Source organism: Pygocentrus nattereri, chromosome 6, assembly GCF_015220715.1.
Source record: "Pygocentrus nattereri isolate fPygNat1 chromosome 6, fPygNat1.pri, whole genome shotgun sequence".
NCBI lineage: Eukaryota > Metazoa > Chordata > Actinopteri > Characiformes > Serrasalmidae > Pygocentrus > Pygocentrus nattereri.
In genome coordinates this window covers 4,231,856-4,249,773 of record NC_051216.1, presented here as the reverse complement: position 1 = coordinate 4,249,773, position 17,918 = coordinate 4,231,856, and the positions used below count along the sequence as shown (strand labels likewise).

The 17,918-nt window shown below is 43.1% G+C and overlaps 1 protein-coding gene across 1 annotated transcript in view; it reads left to right on the top strand.

Annotated features, from left to right (window-relative positions):
* The window catches only part of thsd7ba (thrombospondin, type I, domain containing 7Ba), a 527,193-nt gene that overhangs the window by 148,139 nt on the left and 361,136 nt on the right, over window positions 1-17,918 (top strand). The window contains exon 4 of the mRNA XM_037539668.1: window positions 14,496-14,664. Within this exon, the coding sequence (XP_037395565.1) occupies window positions 14,517-14,664 (148 nt within the window). The 5' untranslated portion in view covers window positions 14,496-14,516. The remainder of the gene's footprint in view (window positions 1-14,495; window positions 14,665-17,918) is intronic.

Here is a 17,918-nt window from a genome sequence, read left to right as displayed (position 1 = left end):
GGAATGGGTTTCCATGGCCGAGCAGCTGCATCCAAGCCTTACATCACCAAGCGCAGTGCAAAGCGTGGAATGCAGTGGTGTAAAGCGCCGCCACTGGACTCTAAAGCAGTGGAGACGAGTTCTCTGGAGTGACCAATCACGCTTCTCCATCTGGGAATCTGATGGACGAGTCTGGGTTTGGTGGTTGCCAGGAGACGGTACTTGTCTGACTGCATTGTGCCGAGTGTAAAGTTTGGTGGAGGGGGGATCATGGTGTGGGGGTGTTTTTCAGGAGTTGGGCTCGGCCCCTTAGTTCCAGTGAAAGGAACTCTTAAAGCTTCAGCTCCAAGAGATTTTGGACAATTTCCTGCTCCCAACTTTGTGGGAACAGTTTGGGGACGGCCCCTTCCTGTTCCAACATGACTGAGCACCAGAGCACAAAGCAGGTCCATAAAGACGTGGATGAGCCAGTTTGGTGTAGAAGAACTCGACTGGCCTGCACAGAGTCCTGACCTCAACCCCATAGAACACCTTTAGGATGAATTAGAGTGGAGACTGTGAGCCAGGCCTTCTCGTCCAACATCAGTGTCTGACCTCACAAATGCGCTTCTGGAAGAACAGTCAGAAATTCCCATAAACACTCCTAACCCTTGTGGAAACGCTTCCCAGAAGAGCTGAAGCTGTTATAGCTGCAAAGGGTGGGCCGACATCATATTAAACCCTATGGATTAAGAACGGGATGTCACTCAAGTTCATATGTGTGTTAAGCCAGACGACCGAATACTTTTGGAAATATAGTTTATGTACACCAGTTAGCACTGGACAAAGTGAAGATACATTCCGGTTTGAACGCGACTGTTTCTAGCTATCATTGTGGATTTTATAGATAACAGTATGATTTAAATACATAATAGTAACTTTACAGGAGAAGAAGAAAAATCTAATTTACTTTCAATGTAAGTCTATGGAACCAGACTTTATTCCAAGTAATTTTAGTCCATTATTTATTGGCCCGTTAATCATGAAATTTAAATACAATATAAAAGATAAGACGTTTTTCAAATCATGTAAACAACTGAAAAACAAAAATGGACATAAAAGGTTTTTTTCCAACAGCAGCAAAATATTGACACTTATTCATTTAAGTTGCTTGAAAACGAACAGATTTGTCCACCTTTAACAACATGCAAAATACTCTGCATCTGATTTGCATTTGATTTCACGCTTCGGTGCGTGAAATCAAGAGCCAGCCTACTAACACCTCATTTACATATCATTTGCATGAAACCTGCCCTAATTCATGCAGATGTTTTGGTAGGGAGCCAATAAAACGCAGCTGCTCATGAGCCAATGCCTGTGCTTGTAGGCGGAGTTTGAGGCCGAGCAGTCAGTGCACTGCTCCCCCTACTGACCAAACTTGTGTTAAAAATATGACCACTGGAAAAACAAAGTATAGATCGTTGAAGGGAATGAAGAGGGAGCACACATTGTTGCAGTGCTTGCTGGGAACTGTAGTGGAGCTCACATTGAAACGAATATTCATAGAAAATGTAAATAATTTTGTGGGCTGAATAGGTCTTGAGTTTGGCACATGGGAGGTCGATAATAGCAAATCAAGCATTTGTCAGTTTGTTAACCTAATGCGGTCACATGCACTTGCACTTCTACCACGCGAGAGTTTGATTGTACAGATATGCCAGGGATAAATTGAGAGAATAACACTGTTGGTGAAAATTATGATCAATAATGATCAGATTTAACTGTTTAAAACTTTGATGAACGAAGGCCGATGCGCTCTAAACACACCCGAATGCAGAGGCGAATAGAGGCTGCAGTAATTTACATAATAGTTTCCAGTTTTTGGGCAGTCAGACCTACATCACACTTCATAGTGCTGCCTTCAGGTCCCGTCAGAAATATCGGCATTTTAAGATGTGCGCACATGAACGCCACCACCAGCGACTAGCTGACTAATGAGAAACTGAGGTTTTTCTCTGAGCCCAGACTTTCTGCGTTGTTGGCATCATTAGAGAGGCCGTTGTGGTGGCGGTCATGAGAGGCTGCTAACAGTAGTTATTAGTTTTGATGGATTAAATTTTCTCATCTGTTACTCTGATTGATTGGCCTCTAACCGTGGCCATCCGTTATCTTTCATTGATTCATATTCATATTGCTCTTGCTGTGTCATTGGTTTGCTGGGCAGTGTCATCCAGAGGAGGATGGGTTTCGGTTCCTCTCAAGGTTCCTTGCTCTCAGGGAGTTTTTCTTGGCACTGTTGCCCCTGGCGATGCTCACTGGGGCGTGGCCGTTTTAAAAAGTGCTGCATTAAATAGGTCTTGAGCGGAGCTGAGCTGAGCTGAATTGTAAACTGGTTGAATTTCAGTGATTTCAGCAGCCAAAAGGCTCTGAAGCCTTTTCACTCTGATCCACTGGACGTGAGCATATGCTCTGGATAAAACGCAGCGAGCATCCTCCGCTCTCTCATCAAGCTCCAGAAACACAGAATAACTTCCAGTCTTGGATGATGGAAAATCAAAAAGAAAACAAAAAAAAAGTCAGTCTTTCCAGCCTGTCTGTTTTTTTCCCCCCCAACAAAAAACATTTGAAATAATTTCAGGTTATACTTATTAGCTCTGTAACGAGTTCATGATGACTGTAAACTCTGCTTACTCGTGTGCGTCTCCGGCTGATGAATGAATGAATCTTCCTTTCATGTCTGCTTTTATCGATTTTGCCTGATCTGTAGCTCGTGGTCTAAATATACCGTATAAGTCAATGCAAAAAATGTACCCGTCAAGTCAAATGAGCTTAAATCTAGTCGACATTCGCTGTTTCCAAAAGTATTCGGTCGTCTACTTTCACACACATATGAAATTGAGTGACATCCCGTTCTTAATCCATAGGGTTTAATATGATATCGGCCCACCCTTTGCAGCTATAACAGCTTCAGCTCTTCTGGGAAGGCTTTCCACAAGGGTTAGGAGTGTTTATGGGAATTTTTGGCCGTTCTTCCAGAAGCACATTTGTGAGGTCAGACACTGATGTTGGACGAGAAGGCCTGGCTCACAGTCTCCGCTCTAATACATCCCAAAGGTGTTCTATGGGGTTGAGGTCAGGACTCTGTGCAGGCCAGTCAAGTTCTTCCACACCAAACTGGCTCATCCACGTCTTTATGGACCTGCTTTGTGCACTGGTGTGCACTCATGTTGGAACAGGAAGGGGCCGTCCCCAAACTGTTCCCACAAAGTTGGGAGCATGAAATTGTCCAGAATCTCTTGGTGCTGAAGCTTTAAGAGTTCCTTTCACTGGAACTAAGGGGCCGAGCCAAACTCCTGAAAAACACCCCCACACCATGATCCCCCCTCCACCAAACTTTACACTCAGCACAATGCAGACAGACAAGTACCGTCTCCTGGCAACCGCCAAACCCAGACTCATCCATCGGATTCCCAGACGGAGAAGCGTGATTGGTCACTCCAGAGAAAACGTCTCCACTGCTCTAGAGTCCAGTGGCGGCGCTTTACACCACTGCATTCCACGCTTTGCATTGCGCTTGGTGATGTAAGGCTTGGATGCAGCTGCTCGGCCATGGAAACCCATTCCATGAAGCTCTCTACGCTGTTCTGGAGCTGATCTGAAGGCCACATGAAGTTTGGAGGTCTGTAGTGATTGACTCTGCAGAAAGTCGGTGACCTCTGCGCACTATGCCCCTCAGCATCCGCTGACCGCTCTGTCATTTTACGTGGCCGACCACTTCGTGGCTGAGTTGCTGTCGTTCCCAATCGCTTCCACTTTGTTATAATCCCACTGACAGTGGACTGTGGAATATTTAGTAGTGAGGAAATTTCACGACTGGACTTGCTGCACAGGTGGCGTCCGATCACGGCACCACGCTGGAATTCACTGAGCTCCTGAGAGCGACCCATTCTTTCACTAATGTCTGTAGAAGCAGTCTGCAGGCCTAGGGGCTCGGCTTTATACACCTGTGGCCATGGAAGTGACTGGAACACCTGAATTCAATGATTTGCATGGGTGACAGTACTTTTGGCAATAGTGTATATACTACTACTAATTTAATTTTAATGTAAGTCAAAGTAACCAGAAAGATTTGCAAGTCATTTTGGGTCGTTACTTTTGGTCAGTTCATCGTGAGATTCACATATAATGTAAAGGACAACAGGTATTTTAAAAACTGAAAAACAAAAATCAAAAAAAGAGGTTTCTTCCGAGAGCAGCGATGTATAGGAAAAAAAAAAAAAAAAAATTTCTGAAATATGTTTAATTCAGTAGATAAATTATATGTGCATTAAGTGTGCTCTCTGTATATTTGTACAGTATATTTGATCAGAAAATTAATAAATACATTTATTTTGATGAGGGGCTCCAACAGTTTCAGCTCAGCTCTGCACTCGCGTACACACACAAAGAAAAGGTCTGTGTGATTCTGCAGTACAATTAATTAAATTAAATAAATAAAGCAAAAATAACCCCTAATAGCCACACCACGCTACAATCTCCGCTCTGCAATAAGGACGCTCCCTCTGGCTGTAATGTGGCCTCAGAACAACAAAACTCATTTTGGTTATGAACACACAATTTACTGTAATAGACTTTATGGTCAAGAGGGCTTAGTGATTCTCCTGAATCAGCGAAAATCTGCAGCATAATCAATACAACATGCAGTGAGATGCTGTACTGGAGGGAGTAGGCAGGGCACCAACGTTTCTCAGCGCACTTTTAAAGGTAATCTCACCTACAAAATCCCTATAAAGCATCCATAATAATTACTAACAATAATTATTAAGAATCACTGGGTGATTCAAGTACAGTCATTTTTATTTTATGTTCAAATTTGAATATTTAACGCATTGTTTTCCGTGTCAGTGTGAGCATTAAAATGTACTGAATATCTTTTATATGTAAAGGCTGGACTTCACGGTTAATTGCGCTGAAAAAAATTAGCTTATCAAGTAACATGATTTTAGTCAATAAATCTAATTTCTCCTGTTGAGACGGTTGTAAGCTTAATTTAAAATAGACATTTGTTTAATTGATTTCAGGTCATTTTATTAAGTCAATTTCTCAATATTGCTTAAAAAATGAGCTTGGAACCAGCAAAAGTATGTGACAATATAGTGATAATTTTACTTAATAAAAACGAGTAAATCATACCTAGAAATAATCTTATAATAAGTGCACAACCATCTCTAAATGGGAAATTTAAATTAAAGCCGAGCCCCACGGCCTGCAAACTGCTTCTACAGACATTAGTGTACCGTGATCGGACGCCACCTGTGCAGGAGACGGTGCTTGTCTGACTGCATTGTGAGTGTAAAGTTTGGCGGAGGGGGGATCATGGTGTGGGGTTGTTTTTCAGGAGTTGGGCTCGGCCCCTTAGTTCCAGTGAAAGGAACTCTTAAAGCTTCAGCGCCAAGAGATTCTGGACAATTTCACACTCCCAACTTTGTGGGAACAGTTTGGGGACGGCCCCTTCCTGTTCCAACATGACTGCGCACCAGTGCACAAAGCAGGTCCATAAAGACGTGGATGAGCCAGTTTGGTGTGGAAGAACTTGACTGGCCTGCACAGAGTCCTGACCTCAACCCCATAGAACACCTTTGGGATGAATTAGAGCGGAGACTGTGAGCCAGGCCTTCTCGTCCAACATCAGTGTCTGACCTCACAAATGCGCTTCTGTAAGAACGGTCAGAAATTCCCATAAACACTCCTAACCCTTGGTCAGAACAGACCAAGTTCTTCACCAAGCTGCTCCCACAAAGTTGGAAGTGTACAATTGTCCAAAATATCTAATGATGAGGCATTAAGATTCCTCTTCACTGGAACTAAAGGTTCTAGACAAACCCTTGAAAAACGGCCCCATAGCATCATCCCTCCTCCACCAAACTTTACAGTGCAGTCAGGCAGGTAATGTTCTCCAAACCCAGATTCATCCACCAGACTGCCAGAGGGAGTGTGATTGGTCGCTCCACAGAATGTTTCCACTGGTCCAGAGTCCAGTGGTGGCACTTTACACCACTCCATCCTACGTTTGGCATTGTTCTAGGTGATGTTAGGCTTGCATGCCACTGCTCAGCCATGGAAACCCATTCCATGGAGCCCCTAGTGCAGTTTTTATGCTGATGGAGGCTTGAACTCTGCCATTACTGAGTCAGCAGAGTGTTTTCGACTTAAGTCAAAGATCCTGGTTTTCAGCACAGCTTTACACAGCCTGCGGTACACTTGGTTTGAGATGAGGTTATGAGGTTTTCTTATGACATTAACAAAATGCTTTTAATCCAAGTGTCAGTTAAATTTAATCATCAATTATAATCATCATCAAGAACTCCTTAGCCTGTACTGGCTGACAGCAGCCAACTGGAAGCATTACCGTAGAGCAATCCCCGCAGAAAGAGGAGTAGTTATCTGCGTTAAATGGAGGAGGATTAGCAGCCTTTGTTTCTTCTGTCAGAGCTGTCTGTGTCCTGCAGGGAGGATAGAGGGAGACGGACGATGGAGAGAGCTCGGCCAAGACTGACGCTGTGTTTCGGATGGAGTGCTTCTGTAACATCTTTGCATTTAGTGCAAGTGAGATTGTTCTTGTTAGGGAATCAAATTGGAAATGGTCAGTGGGGAACCCTCAGGGCCTTTCAGGCCTTCAGAGAACAGGGTGAAAGAGGGATAACAGAGTATGCAGAGGAGCAGATGGTATCGAGTAAATTAGATGTGCTCATGCTTCTGTAATTATAGAACTACAGAGCGCACTTATATGGCAAGTGGAGCTGATAAAATGGACAGCGAGTGTGGATGCAAGGAGCTGCGCTTGAAAAAGACAGCTGGTGTATATCCATATATACATTGTATGGGCTAAAATATGGGAGCGTTTATGAATCCCATTCTAAATCCATAGGCATTAATATGGAGTTGGTCCCCCTTTGCAGCTCTAACAGCTTCCACTCTTCTGGGAAACTTTCTACAGATTCCAGAGAGTGTCTGTGGGAATTTCTGCCCAGTCATCCAGAAGAGCTTTTGTGAGATCAAATATTGACGTTGGACAAGATGGTCCGGCTCACAATCTCCGTTTTAGTTCATCTCTAAGGTGTTTGATGGGGTTGAGGTCAGGGTTCTGTGAGGGTCAGTCAAGTTCTTCCAGACCAAACTCACCCAGCCAGGCCTTTATGGACCTTGCTTTGTGCTCCGAGGCTCGGTCATGCTAGAACAGGAAAGGTTCTTCCCCAAACTTTTCCCACAAAGTTGAAAGCGTAGAATTGTCCAAAATGTCTTGGTGCTGAAGCGTTAAGATTTCCCATCACTGGAACTAAGGGTTCTAGGCCAACCCCTGAAAAACATCCCTGTATCATTATCCCTCCTCTACCAAACTTTGACTGCATTGTTCCAGCTGTAGGCAAGTAATGTTCTCCTGGCATTTGTCAAACCCAGACTCGTCCATCAGACTGACAAATAAAGAAGCGTGATTGGTCACTCTGCAGAACACATTCTGTGGCTCCAGAGTCCAGTGGAGGTGCTTAACACCACTCCATCCGACGCTTGGCTTTGTGATGTAAGGCTTGCACGCAGCTCCCAGCAGAGCTTCATGGCATGGATCAGCAGAGTGTTGGTGATAATCATGCATCATGCTCCTCAGCGACCTGCTCTGTAACTTCACGTGGTCTGACACTTCGTGGCTGAGGTGCTGTGGTTCCACTTTCCAATAACACACTCACAGCTGATCGTGGAACATCTAGGAGGGAAGACATTTCACAAACTGACTTGTTGCAATGGTGGCACCTTATTACAGCTCCACACTCGAGTTCAGTGGCTCTTTAGACCCGTTCTTTGACTAATGTGTGTAAAGGCAGGCTGCATGGCTAGCTGCTTGATTTTACACACCTGTGATCATAAGCACAAAACACTGAAGGTAAACAGTTTCCATCAGGGAGAACCGAGTGGCTCTGAAATCACTTTTTACACACAAGCAAAGTTTCAGTTTCAGATTTATTTACAACTTAGTTCCAAGTTTAAGTTGAATAAAAACTGGCTTTAAACTCAGGATCACAGATGAGCTCCTTTACTATGTTGATCTGTAGGCGTCTGTTCATAAACATAAACCAGCCCAAACTCATTTACTATAAAATGAAATGGTGTTTGTAGAAATTCAGAAAAAAGCCGCGTCAGTCTCGACTGCATATGTGGACATATTTCTATATTGAGCTCTATTTACACAAAGTTAGGTTAGTTCATCATTTATGTTGAACAGACTCTCCCAAAGTTTTACGCTGCTGCGCTGACGTTGAACCGCGTGCTGCACTGGGTCGGTATGACCAACAGGTCAAAACCAGCTCTAAACAAAGTGACCGCTGGGCCCTGATTGGTGCTCTGGCTTTGCGCTTCTTTCGTTTTGACATGTGACGTTTTTATACACACAGAAACCAAAAGGAATGACAGATTTCTCAAAATGTAGGAGGAAAAAGTCGGATATTAGACTCTGAAATGTAGTGGAGTGAAAGGAAAACGTCCCCAGAACGGAGAAACTTCAGTACAGATACACCAAAAATACTAAAGTACAGAAACTCATTACATTTACTCAGTTACTCAGTTACTCAGTTACTCAGTTACTCAGTTACTGTCCAGCACTGGTCAGGTGTGACGCACTGTGTTGTGACTCTTGTAACCATCATTAAAAATGTATGTGACCTGCATCACACTAGTCCTCGTGTCAGTTCAGACCAGATTGGAGAGCCTTCAGTGTCCTCTGGTGCCCAATACCGAGTCATTGGTTTGTGGTTTGTCCCTCTTTGGTCCACTGTTGGTGGGTACCCCCTACTGCTGACTGGGAGCCACGAAAGCCCTGCCATTTTGGAGATGCTCCTGTTGTCTGGCCATAACAATCTGACTCGCATTAACGTCCCTCAGGTCTTCCAGCCTTCCAACACTTTGACATGAAGAGCTGACTCTCAGGAATCCTAGCATAGTTACAGTTGTTTGGCATTGAAGGACCAACTGGGTGAGCCAGTCTGCTACAGCGCCACCCTGAGGCAGAGCAGAGCTGCAGCTCTAGTTAGTTAAAAACACCAGAGACAGTAGCTGATTGTGGGTGAAGCAGATAAACAACGAGCTTCACGGAGTCTGTACTTGAGTGTCTGTTTAACCCAAATGGACAGTGTCATGTCATAATAAGCTTATTTTCAGAGGCCGGCCCAGAATTTTGATGGAGATATTCAGGGGTTAACTGCAGGGTCCTGGACCCACAACAATGCTCTATATTTCTCATGTTGATTATAATACGTAATAATTATGTCAATTTGGGGGGAAAAATATAAAGCATAAAATGTGGCTGTGCAAAAATATAATGTACTTTTTATTTATATATTATATATTTATGTATATATGTGTGCAGCTATGGTAGAACAGTGAAAGCTCTAAGATGCGAATATTGTGCAATTAGTCATGATTTAGTTATTTTAATCCACATTTAAAGGTTCAGAGGAACTGAAACACTCGGCACACACGCACAGAGGGAGATAGTGTTAGTGTTTCCTGTTGCCCTCACTGCAGAGACACGGTGTCCAGCAAAATTTGATAAACTACATCTCACCTTTAGGAGGTGTGGGCTATAAATATTAATGCTGCTTCTATTAATCTGTATTCTGCTTATATTTGAGGCACCATCCCTCCTGTACGTCCAAGAAGAAAGAACACCAGCAGCATCGATCCCCAGTGGAATAAGCTGCTTTCACTAGAATAAACCGCATAAAGCAAGTTAAATGTCTATACAGAGGTTGAATAATTCTTACAATAACCTGATCAAGACAAATAAACACATTGATTACGTTTCAGGTTTCAGCTCACATCATTTTAACAGTGTAAATCCAGGAGACACTCTCATCTCGGACGTGTCTGAAGACATCTGAGTAGCACTTTGTTTGAAGGTAATATACAGAGATTTTTAACAAGTGTTATGACATTGTTATTACATTATTCAACGTTTGTTATTAGGGTGTTAATACATTAAAATGAGGTCCAATTGAATACGACTGAGGGAGCTCGCGTTTATGCAATTGAACTTATTACTAAGCAGACTTATGAATACTAAAAATACAGATAAATAGTAAATAACATTGACGATCTTGACTATAATCCATCAAATTACAGATTAAGCTAATCCAGCTCCAATAACAAATCTATTGCACACAATTGCAGCTGCAGTTCAAATCATTATGAAATATTTTTGCCACATGACATTAATAATAAGAATTCCTAAGGATTGTGAGACAAACGTACTTCCACTGAAGTTATCAATAGTTACGTTCATGGTTCATAATATCTCGGGTAAATTTTGGAGTTGGTGCTGGATGGATCTGGAATCGAAGCTGCTGCCCGAGTGCTTTAAAAACAAGAATAGACCTTCTATTTTTTCAATGATATGACTCTGTCTTGAGAGACGATGTGAGACTCCATCGTTTCTCCTCCTCCCTCTCTTTCCATCTCCCTGTCAAATCCAATTTGTGAGGTGCTGCCGAAGCAACGAGATAACAATCTAATTTTCCCAAATGAAATCAACCAAAAACCAATTGGGAGATGTGGGATTAAGTTTAATCGCTATTCATCCATCAATATAAAAAACTTTCCTCCGCCCGGCCGCGGCGCATCATCGCGTGTAGCTTCTGAGAGCGCGGCCGATCTATCAAAGGCGTAATTTAGATAATGCTGAGATGTAGCGTGGGTGCGCGCTACAGTGATGTGCTGGATGCGTCCGAGAGAGGATGGGACAAATTCGCTGCCGTGAATAAGCTCCGAGTGTGGCAGAGCCTTTTAAAATGACTTACTCCACCGTTCCCGACTCTGATGGAGCGCTTTATTACGCCTGAGAGGAATAACTCTTACACAAAAAAGAGCAGTGATGTTCCCCTACAGCAGGTTCTATCAGAAAAACGGTTAAAACCGACACGAAGTGCTCGATACTCATTTTCAGCATGAGCACAAAAGCAGAAATCTAATATCTCTGTACATTATTCAGTATTGATTCTGTACACTCTTAATAAGGTGGGTGTTCAAGGGTTCTTCAGTGAAGACAATGGGTCTAAATACACCCAGAGAACCATGTGCATGTTTAAATGGTTCTTTGCAGGTTGAAATAGTGCGTGTGTTACTAGATTTGCATTAGTAAATGTAACAGAAGAGTAAAATTAACCGATATATATTATTTAAAAAAAAAGGGTTTTCCAACGTTCTTTAGTAAAGACAATAGGTCTAAACATACGCAAAGAACCATTGGCATGTTTAAATGGTTCTTTGCGTGATAGAACTGTTCCATTATTTAGTGTCCAGTTAAAACGGTCACAAAGTGCTCGATACTCATTTTCAACATGTGGACAAAAGCAGAAATCTAGTATTTCTGAATATTATTCAGCATTGATTCTGTGCACTCTTAAGGTGGGGGTTCTTTAGTAAAGACAAGTAGTGAAGACAATGGGTGGTTGGTTAGTGTAGAGGGTAACACCTCCGCCTTCTACACTGTAGACTGGGGTTCAATCCCCACCTGGGTAAACACCCTACACTATACCAATAAGAGTCCTTGGGCAAGACTCCCAACACCACCTTGGCCTCCCTGTGTAAAATGATCAAATTGTAAGTTGTTCTGGATAAGAGCGTCAGCCAGATGCTGTAAATGTAAAAGGTTGAAAAGGTTCCGCAGATCGACAGAGAATGCATGGTGTGTAGTTCTAGCATCAAAACGGGTTCCTTCTGTTGTTACAAAGTCAAGCTTGTAACAATGGAAGAAAGCCTTTTGGTTCTATACAGAACAATTTTCAACATGGTTCCATGTAGAACCATGTCCAGCACATTCTCCAGCCTGAAGAACCATTTCACAATGAGAAGAACCATTTAAGCATACACTGTAAAACCTAATGAGTTCAGGAAACGTAAATGGTTTACGGAAACCGATTTGATCTTAAACCATTTAAGTGTGGGTTACTCAATCATTTGACCTTGAGTGATTCCCCCGAGTATGAGCACCACATTTGTTTGCTGTTGTATACACTTAACTAAACTGATTAAATTTCACCTTTGATCTTAAAATGATTAAGTATTTTGGACTTATAATACACACTCACTGGCCACTTTATTAGGTACACCTGTTCAGTTGCTGAACAGCTAATCAGCCAATCACACGGCTGCAACTCACTGCATTTAGGCGTGTAGAGGTGGTCAAGACGACTTCCTGAAGTGCAGACCGAGCATCAGAAAGGGGAAGAAAGGGGATTTAAGGGGCTTTGAACGTGGCGTGGTTGTTGGTGCCAGACGGGCTGGTCTGAGTATTTCAGAAACTGCTGATCTCCTGGGATTTTCACACACAACCACCTCTAGGGTTTACAGAGAACGGTCCGAAAAAGAGGAAATATCCAGTGAGCGGTCAGTTGTGTGGACGAAAATGCCTTGTTGATGTGAGAGGTCAGAGGAGAACGGGCAGACTGGTTCCAGATGATAGAAAGGCAGCAGGAACTCAAATAACCAACCAGAATCTCTGAGGAACGTTTCCAACACCTTGTTGAAAGTCTGACATGAAGAATTAAAGCAGTTCTGAAGGGAAAAGGGGGTCCAGCCTTTTACTTATTTATAGTATATTTACTTAAATATACTAACTTATATTTACTGCCTTTACACAACTCCAGCCACTCAAGTTCATCTAATTGTTTCTTCCATTGAAAGCTAAACTCTGCTTTAATTTTGACAAATTTATACTGAAAAGCAGGACATTTAATAAGACTGCCTTAAACAATTTAACTTAACACTGCACTGAACCATCTCGCCCAACACTGACCATACAGCGCAGAATGCACAGGTGGTCCGAAGTGATCAGAACCACACTCAGCAGGTGGGGTCATGGCAGCTTATTCAGCACTGATCTGAGGTCAATACTGACTGAGATCAGATGAGCTCCAAAGTTTAGAAAATAAGCAAGTGCCCAGGGAAGGTAGGTTGGGGACAGCGACTACAGAGATGGTAGGTTAAACAAGGTGGAAAGACATGCCCAAAATGCCACCAAGAGCCAATAGGAAGTTCTACTCAAGGCTGCATTGACCAAGCTTTCATCAAATAAAGCTGCGAAGTATTAACAAACTAAACTAAGCTGCAAGAGGTTGATTCAACTCAAAGATCCCATTTGAATGTCCAAAGTTGCCAAAAGTTGCATGAAAAGCAAAAGAGAGTGAACCCAAGCCTGTCTGTACACACCTGTAAGACACCTTTATTACTTTTTTGCTATAAAAATAGTGAACATAAAATTATACAAACATAAAATATATTGATTATACAAGAAATAGTGTGTTACTAGATTTACATTAGTAAGTGTAACAGAAAAGTAAAGTAAACCCCAAAAAACAAAGTTAGTGCAATTGTTACATTTTACACTGTACGACGTTATTTGCGTGTTTATGGGTCGATATACATTTTTAAAGGTTCTTCATGGAACAGGATCCTCATCTGTTTCATATCTAAACGCTTCATTATCTTCATCACTAATTTCCAAACCCGCTGCAGCAGCTTCATCAGCTGGAAACTCTCTGACGCCGTTTCACACGAGTCTCCAATGTGGACTGAATGAAGAATGAAGGGTTCCCGGCGTGACGGTCAGTCCTTAGTGATCTCCTGAGTGTCCGTCGGTCAGTTTCACACAGAATATAGACGGACACACGAATCCAGCAGCTCCACACGGTGAGAGGCAGATGACTTGTATCTCAGCCCCTCTTCACAGGCTCATAACTCTGGATGTGAGTCTCGTAGGATCTCATGATGGGTTGGAATGGAAAGGGCAGCTCTACAGATTCAGAAAGGGTTTTAACTGGATTTCTCAGCTGGAACATCACAAAGACACAGACACAGATATAGAAACAGAGAATTTGATGCACGGGTGAGTTTGTTGACCCCAGAATGTTCTATTGCCCAAACGTTGCTGTTGTAGCGAAACCTCAAAGCTCAACAAAGAGAAGGAAAATGTTCTCGTGTCTCCAGATCTATTTTTTTACCACCTGGAAATGAATCACGATTGCCGGTTTGGATGAGATGAATACAATAATAGAGGATATTTTTAATCTTGGCATATTTACATCACTCAGACTGTGGGAGTGTTACAGAGAGAGAGAAATCACCCATTTTAAACTCCTGACTGATTTTCTGCTCCTGATTCAAAGAGACGAAGGTGAGGAGAAGCATTAGGGTCAAAGGTGGGAATTACTAGGCATTAGACTTTCTGCTCAGTAACTTACAGATACCAGTCTTCTTTTCGTCACAACATAATTCCATATGTATTATTTTGTAAATGGTAAATGAAAAGCCTGTTTACAAGCTCCAAACTTTTGACTGTGTTTACTTTGTGTCAATACCATCCAAAACTGCTACGCAATGAAATCGAGTACAGCGGTTGTGTAAATTTGTTTGTATGTGGTCAGTTTGAGGTTTTTGTCCCAGTGAGCTGCAGTAATTGGCCAAAGTAACTCTGTTTCCTTTCCCTCTTTCAGGTCTAGGAGAGGACGAAGTCAATGGGCTGGACTATGAGTCTAAAAGATGGCTTTGGTGGAACTGGCTGGCTGTGGAGAGCCGGGAACTTCCTGCTTCTGTCCGTGGCTCTTGTGGTCGTCCAGGTTTGGGCAGACTTCTCCAAGGACACTCACTACTCCTGGAAAACAGGTATGCTGCTCCCAGTTCTATATGAAAGGACTACAGCATTAAATGGCGTTTAACTATTGGCTACATGTACAGATGTTTTGGACATGATTTAGAAAATATTTGCCATGTTACAATTTCATTTTGTGGGCTACAGTCGGGTTCAGATGGAATTTTGTCGGCTACAGCTGAGTTCAGACGGAATTTTTGCAGAGTTCAGACGGAGTTTTGTAGTCAAATTCACATAATTGCAGTCAGATTCACATAATTCTGTGGGCTGCGGTCTGATTCTGACAGAATTTTGTCAGGTTAAATTTAGGATTCTGTGAGCAAGAGCATCCTAAGATTCTCTGAGCAGAATCAGCTTGGTGTTGGTGCTGGTGGAGTGTTTTGGAGGAGCAGCGATTCCTGGACCCTCTGATTAAAAATACACTCCTGTGTACCCGTTTGTGTCAGAAGAGGAACCGTCGGCTTTGATGATAAGTCTTTGATCATTCATGTTTCCTTTAACGAAGTCGGTGTGTTTCCGGCCTCCACATGGAACCAGACAAGGTTTATGTTTCTGTTGTTCCAGACAGACACAAAACAACAAAGTGGCTGTAAACATAGGGGTCCTCTGGGGTCCGTTATTGGTCCACTATTGGTACCTGACAGTTTGGCTCCTGTGATGAGAAATGATCGTTGATGACCCAAAGCCTTGCTTTTCAAAAATGTCATTGGTCATGTTCACACAGTGTTAAAGGTAGCAAGCATTTTCAAATGGTGTACAAATACGAAATACATTTTTTAGGGTAGTAACAATTTGTTTATTATGCTCTTGCTTGGGGGGTTTTGCTTCAAGTTGTTGGACTCGATCACCTCATTCTGTGCCAAGGGTGTAATTGTTAATTCATCAGCTGAGAGTGTAAGAGGGAAAGTGGGGTACAGTTGGTCATATAGTTTGCCTTGTAGGTTTGAAAACAATGTTTAGGGTGCTGCCTAGACAGATAATACAAAAGACATCATTAACAACCATCAAATAAACAAACGCCGCTCAGCTCCGCCCTCTAAAGACGTCATTAACAACCATCAAATAAACAAACGCTGCTCAGCTCCGCCTTCTAAAGACGTCATTAACAACCATCAAATAAACAAACGCCGCTCAGCTCCGCCTTCTAAAGACGTCATTAACAACCATCAAATAAACAAACGCCGCTCAGCTCCGCCCTCTAAAGACATCATTAACAACCATCAAATAAACAAACGCCGCTCAGCTCCGCCCTCTAAAGACGTCATTAACAACCATCAAATAAACAAGCGCTGCTCAGCTCCGCCTTCTAAAGACGTCATTAACAACCATCAAATAAACAAACGCCGCTCAGCTCCGCCCTCTAAAGACATCATTAACAACCATCAAATAAACAAACGCCGCTCAGCTCCGCCCTCTAAAGACGTCATTAACAACCATCAAATAAACAAGCGCTGCTCAGCTCCGCCTTCTAAAGACGTCATTAACAACCATCAAATAAACAAACGCCGCTCAGCTCCGCCTTCTAAAGACGTCATTAACAACCATCAAATAAACAAACGCCGCTCAGCTCCGCCCTCTAAAGACATCATTAACAACCATCAAATAAACAAACGCCGCTCAGCTCCGCCCTCTAAAGACGTCATTAACAACCATCAAATAAACAAACGCTGCTCAGCTCCGCCTTCTAAAGACGTCATTAACAACCATCAAATAAACAAACGCCGCTCAGCTCCGCCTTCTAAAGACGTCATTAACAACCATCAAATAAACAAACGCCGCTCAGCTCCGCCCTCTAAAGACATCATTAACAACCATCAAATAAACAAACGCCGCTCAGCTCCGCCCTCTAAAGACGTCATTAACAACCATCAAATAAACAAGCGCTGCTCAGCTCCGCCTTCTAAAGACGTCATTAACAACCATCAAATAAACAAACGCCGCTCAGCTCCGCCCTCTAAAGACGTCATTAACAACCATCAAATAAACAAACGCCGCTCAGCTCCGCCCTCTAAAGACGTCATTAACAACCATCAAATAAACAAACGCCGCTCAGCTCCGCCCTCTAAAGACATCATTAACGACCATCAAATAAACAAACACCGCTCAGCTCCGCCCTCTAAAGACGTCATTAACGACCATCAAATAAACAAACGCCGCTCAGCTCCGCCCTCTAAAGACGTCATTAACGACCATCAAATAAACAAACGCCGCTCAGCTCCGCCCTCTAAAGACGTCATTAACAACCATCAAATAAACAAACGCCGCTCAGCTCCGCCCTCTAAAGACGTCATTAACGACCATCAAATAAACAAACGCCGCTCAGCTCCGCCCTCTAAAGACGTCATTAACCTCCATCAAATAAACAAACGCCGCTCAGCTCCGCCCTCTAAAGACGTCATTAACATCCATCAAATAAACAAACGCCGCTCAGCTCCGCCCTCTAAAGACGTCATTAACGACCATCAAATAAACAAACGCCGCTCAGCTCCGCCCTCTAAAGACGTCATTAACGACCATCAAATAAACAAACGCCGCTCAGCTCCGCCCTCTAAAGACGTCATTAACGACCATCAAATAAACAAACGCCGCTCAGCTCCGCCCTCTAAAGACGTCATTAACGACCATCAAATAAACAAACGCCGCTCAGCTCCGCCCTCTAAAGACGTCATTAACGACCATCAAATAAACAAACGCCGCTCAGCTCCGCCCTCTAAAGACGTCATTAACGACCATCAAATAAACAAACGCCGCTCAGCTCCGCCCTCTAAAGACGTCATTAACGACTATCAAATAAACAAACGCCGCTCAGCTCCGCCCTCTAAAGACGTCATTAACGACCATCAAATAAACAAACGCCGCTCAGCTCCGCCCTCTAAAGACGTCATTAACGACCATCAAATAAACAAACGCCGCTCAGCTCCGCCCTCTAAAGACGTCATTAACGACCATCAAATAAACAAACGCCGCTCAGCTCCGCCCTCTAAAGACGTCATTAACGACCATCAAATAAACAAACGCCGCTCAGCTCCGCCCTCTAAAGACGTCATTAACGACCATCAAATAAACAAACGCCGCTCAGCTCCGCCCTCTAAAGACGTCATTAACGACCATCAAATAAACAAACGCCGCTCAGCTCCGCCCTCTAAAGACGTCATTAACGACCATCAAATAAACAAACGCCGCTCAGCTCCGCCCTCTAAAGACGTCATTAACGACCATCAAATAAACAAACGCCGCTCAGCTCCGCCCTCTAAAGACGTCATTAACG